The sequence below is a fragment of the Petaurus breviceps genome, unplaced genomic scaffold, assembly GCF_028583685.1.
Source record: "Petaurus breviceps papuanus isolate PSGF00001 unplaced genomic scaffold, PetGlider_PUasm1.0 90760, whole genome shotgun sequence".
NCBI classification, from domain to species: domain Eukaryota; kingdom Metazoa; phylum Chordata; class Mammalia; order Diprotodontia; family Petauridae; genus Petaurus; species Petaurus breviceps.
The window spans coordinates 8,383,281-8,394,859 of record NW_027187338.1 but is presented as its reverse complement, the minus strand read 5'-3'; the positions used below and the strand labels follow the sequence as shown (position 1 = coordinate 8,394,859).

The window sequence follows — 11,579 nt, the reverse complement described above, 5'->3', positions numbered from 1 at the left end:
GGATGACCTGGATCAAATCCGGGCTCAGATACTCAGCACCACACCCAGAAATAACTGGCCGTGTAACCTTGAGCAAGTTACTTAACCCTGATTGCTTAAGAAAAAAAAAAGAAAACCAGGCCTGAACAAATTATTTACATCTCAAACACCTCAGACAATAGAAATACAGCAAAAGTAAACAAATGCAGTACTCACAGACAGCAAAATAACAACAGAACATTAGAGATTTCTTTCTAAAAGTATACAAAGAGACAAGGGTGAAAATAGAAGGCAAATAGAAGTGACGGTGGAGAAATAGGCCTGAAACATCATAGACTAAACTTCACAACACTCTGTGTAGCAGTGAATCTATGGTTTGTTTGGGTTTTTTGCATAAAAATTTATTGGAAAATTCTAGCCCTAGGCTAGAAAATGGATACTCAGATACAGTTCCCTCTACTTGGCAGAGAGACTGTGGTCTACAGAGGCAGAAGGCTGTACATTCTGTCAGATGAAGTCATGTTGGCAGGTGTGGTTGAACATTTATTCATGAAGTAAATATGTATGTATGTTCTTGTATGCAGGTATGAGTGTATCTTTGTAGGGAACTGCTCAATGGTGAAAGGGTGGGTATGAATCTGAGAATGACCAGGTTATAAATACACAATATGTCAATAAACTTTATAAACCACTCCCACCCCACCCCCCAAAAATTGATGTGATGAGTTTCATGATATTTCCTAGTGTTTCAAATTGTTGAAGCTAGGAAGAGTGATTTGTTTTTTTGGAAACAATAGCAAATATATACATGCTACATTGCCACTTTAATAGAATAACATTATGATGTAGAAAAAAATATTCTTCCCTAATTTTGAATTCCTAAGAAGAAAGGAGTGCAATTGTTTCTCTGCAGAAACATTCATTTTTAAGTTTTATAGGTGAGAAAGAGAGAGGGAGTTTTTATTTCACAGATGAGATTTTCTGCTAAATGAGTTGGGCTTGGAGCTTGGAGCCATATTTTACTACAAGGGAAATGGGAAGTGAGGAGGCTAGTCTTGCATTTTGCACACCTGGCAAAGAAATTGACACCAGGACCCTTCTATGGAGCAGATGTCTTAAAAAAAAAAAAAAAGCAAAAACAAAGTAGGAGGGGTGGAGTCAAGATGGCAGAGTAAAAGCAGGAACTTGCTTGAGTTCCCACTCCAACCACCTCCAATACCTGTAAAAAAAAGTGACTCTAAACAAATTTTAGAGCCGCGGAACCCACAAAGTGACAAAGAGAAACAAATCTCCCACTGAAGGCATCCTGGCAGGCTGGTAGGAAGGGTCTATCAAACTGGGCTGGGAGCCAAGCATAATCATGTGTGAGCTGCGCCAACCCACTCGCAGCCCAGACTGGCCAGAGCAGACTTCAGGAGAGAGAATCACCAGCAGCTGTGGCAGTTTCCAGACTTCTCAACCCATAAACACCAAAAAGAAAGTAAAAGGTCAGTAGGGAATTCTGTTGGAACCTGGTGACAGAAGAGTGTGGTCTGGCCCCTACCCCTAGGACAGCTGAGGTGATGATGGGCACAGCAGCTGCAACTGCTGCCACATGGCTGCCTCCAGAGCTCTTGGCCTGTATAGGGGAGACCAAGAGACCATTCAGAGGGTAATCGCTCTTGCTTTGATCTGCTTGGATCTGGGTCACAGTCTTGGGTGGTGGTCCTGAGATGAGGAACTCTAGTGTGCCAGAGCTTGTGGTGGCCTGTAGAGAGGGCACCCTCCTCATAGCTCTGGCAACTGCAAAAACCCCAGCAATTTTTTGTCTGACCATAGAATCTTTTTCTGGGGACAAAAAGGATCAAAACATGGAACCAGAAGAAGACAACAAAGTCAAAACTCTTACATCAAAAGCTTCCAAGAAAAATATGAATTGGTCTCAGTCCATGGAGGAGCTCAAGAAGCTTTGAAAAGCAAGTAGGAGAAGTAGAGGAAAAATTGGGAAGAGAAATGAAGATGCTGCAAGAAAATCATGAAAAGCGAGTCAACAACCTGACTGAAGAAAATAACCACTTAAAAAGTAGACTAACTCAAATGGCAAAAGAGGTCCAAAAAGCTAATGAGGAGAAGAATGCCTTAAAAAGCCAAATTGCCCAGATGGAAAAGGAATTTCAAAAACTCACTGAAGAGAATAATTCCTTCAAAATTAGATTGGAGCAAATGGAAGCTAATGACTTTATAAGAAATCAAGATACTATAAAACAGATCCAAATGAATGAAAAAATAGAAGGTAATGTGAAATATCTCATTGGAAAAACCACTGACCTGGAAAATAGATCCAGGAGAGATAATTTATAATTTATTGGACTACCTGAAAGTCATGATAAAAAAAAGAGCCTAGAAATCATCCTTCAAGAAATTCTAGATATTCTAGAACGATATTCTAGAACCAGAGGGCAAAATAGAAATTGAAAGAATTCACTGATCACTATTTTTTTTGGCTTTTTGGAGGGCAATTGTGACTTGCCCAAGGTCACACAGCTAATTTTTGTGTTAAGTGCCTGAGGCCGGATTTGAACTCAGGTCCTCCTGACTCCAGGGCCAGTGAGCCACCTAGCTGCCCCCACTGATCACCTCTTGAAAAAGACACCCCCAAAAAACTCCTAGGAATATTATAGCCAAATTCCAGAGTCCCCAGGTCAAGGAGAAAATATTACAAGCAGTCAGGAAGAAACAATTTGAGGATTGTAGAAACACAATCAGGATAACACAAGATTTAGCAGCTTCTACATTAAGGGACTGAAGGGCTTGGAATGTGATATTCTGGAGGTCAAAAGAGCTAGGATTAAAACCAAGAATCACCTACCCAGCAAAACTGAGTATAATGCTTCAGGGAAAAATATGATCATTCAATAGAGGACTTTTAAGCATTCTTGATAAAAAAAACCAGAGCTGAACAGAAAATCTGACTTTCAAATACAAGAAGCAAGAGAAGCATGAGAAGGTAAACAGGGAAAAGAAATCATAAGGAAGTTATTAAAGCTGAAATATTTACATTCCTACATGGAAAAATGATAATTGTTACTCATGAGACTTCTCAGTATGAAGATAGTTGAAGGGAATATATATATATATATAGAAAGGTATATATGGATGAGTTGAATATGAAGGGATGATATCTAAAAAATAAAATTAAGAGGTGAGAGAGGATTGTATTTGGGAGAAGAAGAATGAGAGAGATAGAAAAGGGTAAATTATTTCATATAAAAGAGGCAAGAGAAAACTGTTACAATGGAGGGGAAGAGCAGGAAGGTGAAAGGGAATGGGTTAACCTTACTCTCATTGAATTTGGCTTAAGGAGGGAATAACATACACATTCAATTAGGTATCTTTCCCTACAGGAAAGTAGGGGGCAAGGGAATAAGAGGGGGGATGATAGAAGGGAGGGAAGATTGCAGGGAAGGATAGTTAGAAGCACACACTTTTGAAAAGGAACAGGGTCAAAGTAGAAAATAGAATAAGTGGGAGGTGGGATAGGATGCAAGGAAATACAGTTAGTCTCTCACAATATAACTACTATGGAATTATTTTGCATAACTACACATGTACAACCTATATTGAATTGCTTGTCTTCCCAGTGTGGGTGGGTAAGGAGGGAAGACGGGAAAGAATCTGGAAATCAAAGTTTTAAAAAAATGTTTTAAAAAATATTTTTTATATGCAACTGGGAAATAAGATATACAGGCACTGGGGTATAGAAATCCATCTTGCCCTACTAGAAAGTGGGGGGGGGGGGGGGTGATGGCGGAGTATATAAGAGAGAACATATTGGGGGAAGGGGTATTCAGTAGGCTTGCTATCTTGGAGTGGGGGTAGGGGAAAGACAGGGAGAAAATTTGTAACTCAAAATCTTGTGGAAATGAATGTGGAAAACTAAAAATAAATAAATTGGAAAAAACAACAACAAAGTAGTGAGCATTCTGAGCTAGGGTGTTGGGTTTGAAAAGAAAGATGTGCCTCCTAGAAGGGAGGGAGACGGAGTCAATAGAGAAACTCCATCAGCGCAAAAGAAGGGGAGAACAGTTTCAGACTGGTCCTTTGGATCAAAGGATGATGGACAGCTCAGTTTGTCTTAACACTAGTGCCACCTAGTGGTTATAGCTATTACGATGAGTGGCTCAAGTGCTGGAAGAGTCATCCAGTTTAGCCTCCTAATTTTACTGAGGAGGAAATTGAGCTCCAGAGAGTGGAGTCCAGAAGTCTATTTGCCTGACGGCATGTAAAATGTAAATGGCAACGCTGGGAGTTGCACTCAGGTCCTCTGACTCCCGATTCTAGTGTTCTTCCCTCTGTACAACATTTTCTCAATGCTTTATTTGTACGTCGCTGTTTTCCCAATAACAACCCACTCAGAAAGAGCCCTCCTTTGTAACAAAGCAGTATATCTAAGCAAAAGAAACCAAGATAGTGACCGTTTCTGACAACATATGCCTCATTTCACACATGTAGCCCCCAACCTCTCTGCTGAGAGGAGGAAACCATGTTTCACAGCCAAGGTTCTAAAGAATAAAAGATGGTCATGGCATTGATCACAGTTCTAATGTCATTCAATGCTGCTTTCAGTTATGTTATTCCAGTCCTTGTGTAAATTATTCTCTTGTCTAATGCTGGCTAATCAATAAATCCACAAGCAATTATTAAATGCCTACTATGTGTCAAGCACTTGATAAAGACAGGAGATACAAATATAAGAGTGAAACTGCCCTTGCCCTCAGGGTATATAAATAAATATTAATAGCTAGCATTTATATAGCGTTTTAAGATTTGCAATGTGTTATCTCATTTTGATCCTCACAATTCTGTGAGGTTGGTGCTATTATTATCCCCATTTTACAGATAAGAAAACTGAGGCTGACAGAAAGGTAAAGTGACTTGCCCACAGCTAGTGTCAGAGGTAGGATCTGAACTCAGGTCTTCCTGAACTCAGGTGTAGAACTAGGTCTACTGCACCACCTACAGTCACCTCAGGCTTCTTTTAGAGGGGCCTGGAGAATCCCCTTAACTCTTCCACCTCCATAGCTATATTCTGAGTCCCTGCCCAACTGCCTAAGACTCCTCAAAGCTTGGGCCAAGGTTGCTGGCAATGATTCACTGTGACCTCAGGAATGACACTTCACAGTCCCTGCCTGCTTCACCTTGAGCCTTGACTGGCCCTGGTCTGGGGCTACAGAGGTGGCTGGTAGGTTTCAGGTCCTGCATGACCTTGGTCCATCTGTGGATGGGCTCAAGCCAAAGCTGGGTAACTATTCCCCTGCCCTCTCTGCCTGTGAGATAGGACCTCCAAACCCCACAGATGGTGTAGTTAAAACTGCACTGCCCTGCTCCACCTCAAAGCAGGCAGGGGCCCACAGCCAAACAGTCAGGTCACAGCTCTAGTCGTGGGAGGAGGAATCCTGGGGAGGCTCCTAGGACCACAGAATGCTAGAGCCTCAAAGAAACTTGGAAATCATCTGGTTCAATTGTCTCACTTTAAAAAGTGGGAAACAGGCCCAGAGAAGTCCCAGTTTATTCATCAAGTTTAGGCATAAAGGAAAACCTGGACTCTCAGCCACCTTGGTCTGGCCTGCCCTCCCCAGTTTGTGTCCATGGGCCATTGACAATGGAGGTGGAAAGGACCTCAGAAATCCTACCATCCAACCTTCTGATTTCACAAATGAATTCATCATCTCTTCCTAACTACTCTCAAGGGCACTGCCCTCCTCACCTATGCTCAAAATCTCATTGTCATCTTCCACTTCTCACCCTCTCCCACACTCCCCTCCCCCATACCTAATCCTCATCAGGTCCTGTTGTTTCTAACTTTATAACATCTCTCCTATATGTGCCCAGCCTCTCCCTTGGCACTGCTACCACTCTGCTACAAGCCTTTATCATTTCACTCCTGGACTAGTATAATTGTTTTCTTGTTGGTCTCTCTACTTCAAGTCTGCCCCCACCCCAATCCATCCTCCCTTCAGCTGCCAAATCAATCTTCCTGAAACCACAGCACCTCCTCCCCTCCATAAACTCCTATGGCTCCCTATTTCCTCCAAATACAAAATGCTGTTTGACTTTTCAAACCCTTCACAACCTTGTTCCCTCTTTCCTTTTCTGTCTTACACTTGAACCCCTTTTGAGTACTCTATGGTTGGGCAACACTGGCTTTATTCTTCACATAGGACACTCCATGCCTGCCTCAAGAATTCTCCCTACGCCTGGAATGTTCTCCTTGTCTCCACTTCCTGTCTTCCCTGACCTCTTTCAAGACAACTCAAATACCCTTTTCTTCAACAGGTTTTTCCAGGTTTCCCAATCTCTTGGTCCTCCCCTCTGAGATTGCCTTCTATTTCCTCTGTATAAATCTTGTCAATACAATTTTTCCCATGCTGTCTTTCCCACTAGGATATGAGCTCCTTGAGGATAGGAACTGCCTTCCTTTGTATTGCTGGTGTTTAGCACAGTGAAGTAAACAATTAAATGCTTGTTGACTGAGTGACTTAGCAAAGCTCCAAGAAATTGACTTGCCCAAGGTCATACAAGTAGTACGTTTGAGTTGGAATTCAAACTGGTGCCAACTGGTGCCAACCAGGAGCCCTTTCTGAGAGATTCTTCCAGACAGGTTCAGCCCTGTTCACAGATGAGGACACCAAGAAGCAGAAGGATGGCTCACCTTACCAGATTGTCACTTGGGTAACAAGGTATAGGGGCTAGGTTCTTAATCCAGCTTCCTTCCATCTGAAGCTGTCTCCCTTCTCCAGCTTTCTGGGATCCCGCTGCGGAAGCCCCCAAGATAGGCTCCCCACCCTGCCGACTAGACAAGCAGCCCCTTCTTCCCAGTCTTCTCAGGTGACACTGACCCCACCTCAGCCAATCCCCTCCAGCTCCAAGTTCACAGAGCCCAGCCCCGCCTCCTGGGTTGGCTCAGAGGAGTGAGAGAGGCAGAGTGATCTCTTTCCACGGCCCCATCAGAGCACCAGTGCCTTCACCCCATTAGGAACGGGCAACGCTTTGGGGAACCTGAAGCCCCCACCATGGCTGGGATGGTCTGGAACCTCCGACTGTTTGTCCTCTTCCAGGTGCTCAGCCTCTCCCTGGCCCAGATTGTAAGTGTCCCCTCAGCTTTGGGGGTCCTTCGAAGGGGGAGGGATCCTCAGCCCCCTCCTTTACTCCCCACTTCAGCCCGGGGGGGGGGCCCTCTGTTCTCATGCAGTCCCTGAAGTCCTGTCCTCAGGCTTGGGGAGCACAGGTTGGAAGTCAGAAGGAAGAGGGAGATTCTCTTTTAATGGTCCTTCCAGAAACCTCCCAACATGTAGTCCTCAGGGCCCTCCCCATTCCTCACAGGGGCAACCCAGAACTAGGTTTAGAGCTGGATTGAAAATATGGGATTCTTCTCCATTGGATAGGATCAAATCTTGTGGATTTGAGGGGCTACTTTCTGCCTGTAGATCAGGGGGTTAAAGGACAAAGGAGTCCCCTTTCTTATGGGCTTTCAGTTTCTGGTTCTCTCTACACCCAAAAACTCTGCCAGGTAAAGTTGGGGCTGCTACGGAGCTAGTAGGGTGTAGGGCATGTGGAGAACTCACACATTTGTGGACCGTCTTCTATGTACAAGGTTGGAGACACAAGCTAACTCCCTGTAGTTCATGGTTGGGGATTGGGGGTAAAGGTGGAGATATCCCCACTTCTTGATATACCACACAGTTCAAGACATCCTGGGTGGGGGGGAGGCTTGTCCAGGAAAGGAGCCCCAGATCTGGGGGCCCCAAAGTCAGGCAGTCTAGTGGCTGGAGAAAAGGTGTCTGGGCAGAGCAGGGACAGACAGGACAATAGCCCCCATTCATGGATCTCTCCGGAACCCTCCCTTCCTCTCACTGAGTCTGGAGGCTCAGGTTTAGAAGCCACAGTCAATTTCAGTCTCTGGGTTTCGGGATGTCTAGAATGTGGGGAGTTTTACCAAGTAAACTCAACTTCACTCAGTCACTCAATTTCTCCATCAGAAAAATGTCACATATACTCACTTCACAGAGCAGTTGTGAGGAAAGTGCTTTGAAAACTTTTAAATCTGATGTGTGTGGGGGGTGCAGGGAGTGACTTGGGAAAGAACAGACAGCTAAGAGGGGCTTCTCTTTGGGTGATCCAGAGCTGTGATTTTATCAGTGAAATGAATTTCCAATGTGGAAAGTCCAGCGGAGATCCAGGGCTCACTGTCTTAGTTGCCCTGAGCAAAAAGGAAGGTTGAAGAGCTTATCCAGGGTCAAAGAACCAGAGTGTCTCAGCCTGGCTTTTTAGCAACTCTACTGCATGACCTCTCAGGAAGGGATCTTAGAAATGGAAGGGAGCATAGAAAGCATTCAGCTCAATGTCCTCATTTTATACATGGAGACATTGAAGCCCAGAGAAGGAAAGGGATTTGCTTCACATAACACAGAGTCCATGGCAGGTCCTGGATTGGTCCAAGCCTAGGTGTTCTGACTCCATATCCAGGCTGGGATGTTTTTACATTGCCTCCTGGAGGCAAGGGGATGGTTCTTCCTTTCTTTCTGGTATGAAGGAAGCCAACCAACCATTTTCCAGGCTGTTGAAATCCAAGCTTGAGTATGTTGGGAGTGTGGAAAGGTGGGGAATTCTGGAGTTATGAAATCAGTCATGGGCAGTGGTCCTTAATCTACTCTTTTTCCGCCCTGGTGTGTGAGCATGTGGCTGTTTGGTGGGGGGAAGGGGGGACACATAGGACCAGGGGGCAAGGTCTTCTTTGTGTGGGAGATTTGGTGGGGGGGAGTAAGTTGAGGTTGCCACAGACATAAATGACAACCCTAGAGATGAGGATAAAATTGGGCAGAGGGGTTGGGGGAGTAGGAAAAGTAGAGAAAAATGTCCAGACCTATCTGAGGTGGACATTCTAGGCTTCCCCAGTCTTCCATCAACCTAATGGAGTGGAAAGATAACTGAATTTGGAACTTGGTTCCAAACTCTACTCTTTGCTTACAAGACATTTGCCTCTCTCAGCATCAATTTCCCCTTTTGTAAAATCAGGAGATTGAATTAGATGGCCCCTCCAGCCCCTTCCAGCTCAGACAGTCTGTGATTCTATGATCTGCCTGTCCCTTCTGGGAGGCAGCAAGATTCAAAGGACTGAAGGCTGGAAATCAGGACACCAGGACCTTGGATCTTCCTCCTTCTGGCTTTGGGACATTAAACAGTCAAGGGTCCCAGCATCCTCCTCACCATCCTCAGTATGGACAATGGAGGGTCAGAGATCCAGAAAGGTCTTGAGCAGCCACCGAGTTGGACCCTCTCATTTTAATGATGGTCTCTTAGGCCCTTCACAGGGCTGACCATCCTAACCTAGCCTGGATTTTATCTCATACTTTATCCTCTCTCCTGTCTCTCATCCTAATCTAGCCTAGGTTACCTTTAGCCTTTGTCACCCTTTTCCACCTCACTCTATGACCTATTCATCTTAACCTTCTCAGTGCCATCCCCCCTTTATAGAAGACTGTGGAAGGCACCCAGGAACACAGGCTCAAAAATCCTGAGAGGTGGAAGGGACCTTGGGGGCTCTTGAGGAATTCCCACTGTAATATACCTAACAAATGGTTGTCCAGATCCAAGAGTCCCAGAGCCCCTGGGAACGGCCAGGAAGGGGTACCTAAAGACCTCCCAGGTCCCCTCCAGGCTCTCCCACAATTAGGGTCTTTTTGGGCATGTACAGTGGGAGCTGGCACCTTGACTGGGCTCGAGACTCCTGCCCACTCTTCCTCTGCCCTTCCCGGCCTCTCGTCTGACTAGCTTTTATGTGTTTGTTTTCAGAGAGGCCCGCCAGGAGAACCAGGGCCCCCTGGACCCCCAGGCCCGCCAGGAGTGCCAGGCTCAGATGGCCTTGACGTGAGTAGGAAGCCTGGAACTGGGCAAGAGCTGGAGCTGGAGGGGGAGGGGGTAGCAAGGAGGAGGGGCAGGTGGACAAAGAGGCACTTTGTCTGGGGTGGGGGGACCCTGGGGATTGTGGGGTGGGTGGCCTACCAGAAGAGGGCGCCAGGCTGGACCACAACCCTCTGCAAGTTCATCAAAGCTCCAGTGTCCAGCAAAGGCGGAGGGGCAGGGGGGGTAGAACAGCTCATAAATGCCCTCCCCACACCTCATCTTTCCAATAAAGTCCCTTCTAGGATGCCACATACCCCTCCTACTTTGGCCTCCACAGGAGGACCTTTTATTCAGCAGAATATTATGGGGCTAGGGGATTGGTTCTGGAGCTAGCAGGGAGCTGCCCACTCCTCTCTGGGTTAGACAGAGCAGTCTTACTTCCATGGTCTCCAGCTGGCTGAGAGGGAAATGGCTGTGGTCCCAGACATTCCCCACCCCCCCACCCCCACTGTGGCTGCTGGTGGTGGGGATGGTTAGGGGGGTTATTTATAGAGCTGGATTCAGGACACAAGCCCATTCAGTAGCTAGCTCCCTCCAGGAGCTGGGAATGAGGCAGAGGCTTCGTGGCTTCTGGGATCTAGGAAGGTCGGGGAAAAGCAAGAGCCTGAAATTGGAGAGTGGTTGTAATTCTAACTTGGGGTTGTGTGAACTCAAGAAAGCCCCTCCATCTGAGGAGCCTCAGTTTTATCCCCTATGAAATGGAACTAATAATTACTGCAGGAGCTGTATCCCCAGCTTTTTCTGAGGAAAGAGCTTATAAACCTCTAAGCAAAATGGGAATTCTTTTTGTCCTGAGGGAGATCAGACACATTTGCCCTTCCCGTGGTCTTTTCTGCTTACACCGCCCATCGGCCAATCTCTCCCCCACCCCTTTTTCTCCTCCACCACAGTCCTAGACCCCCAGAGTGTAGAGAGCAATCAGTCCCTGCTCTCAGGGAGCCCCTGACATAAAAGATGAAACCGTTTCCCTGGATTCTGTCACAGGTTTTTCCTGAAAAGATTTCTACTTTCCCCAGCACATAACTCGGTACAAATGTCTAGTAGAATGTAAAGTCCTTGAACATAGAGACTGGTTGGGTTTTTCCCTGCCTTTTTTTGTCCATATGTCCCCAGTACAGTTATGACATGTAATAGTTGCTTAATAATGCTTACTGGATTGAACTGTCCAAAAGAGAAGTCTCTTGCCCCCTTACTGAACCCAACTCCATACTGTTAGACCTCAGTTTCCCCTCAAAGTCCCAAGTTCCTCTACCCATCTTGAGAGCTACCAGCCTACCTGCATAACACATCTCCAAATCCATCATCTTCTCCTCACACAGAACAGCACAGACCATGCCTAAAACCCAAATTTATTTTGATTACTCTGGCTCCACCCAGGCTGGGATTGTGATGGGTGGGATGGGTAATTTTGTTGTTGTTAATAACAGATATTGAACACTGGCATGATAGACCTATCTCCTAGGATTATAAATTAAGTGTTAGAAGACACCTCAGATGTTTATCTGGTCTAACCCCCTCAGTTTACATACATGAAGAAACTGGGACCCAGAAAGTAACTTACTAAAAGTCACCTATATAATAAGGACCAGAACAAAGATTCAAATCCAGGTCCTCTGATACCACAGTTCCTCCTTAGCTCTATGAGGCATCTTGGGCTC

The 11,579-nt window shown here is 45.6% G+C and overlaps 1 protein-coding gene across 1 annotated transcript in view; it reads left to right on the top strand.

The window, feature by feature from the left end:
- The first annotated feature begins 6,936 nt into the window (after window positions 1-6,936).
- COL9A2 (collagen type IX alpha 2 chain) overlaps window positions 6,937-11,579 on the top strand; it is a 29,207-nt gene continuing 24,564 nt past the window's right edge. Inside the window, exons 1-2 of the mRNA XM_069068054.1 lie at window positions 6,937-7,103; window positions 9,811-9,885. Coding sequence (XP_068924155.1) covers window positions 7,032-7,103; window positions 9,811-9,885 — 147 coding nt within the window. The 5' untranslated portion in view covers window positions 6,937-7,031. The remainder of the gene's footprint in view (window positions 7,104-9,810; window positions 9,886-11,579) is intronic.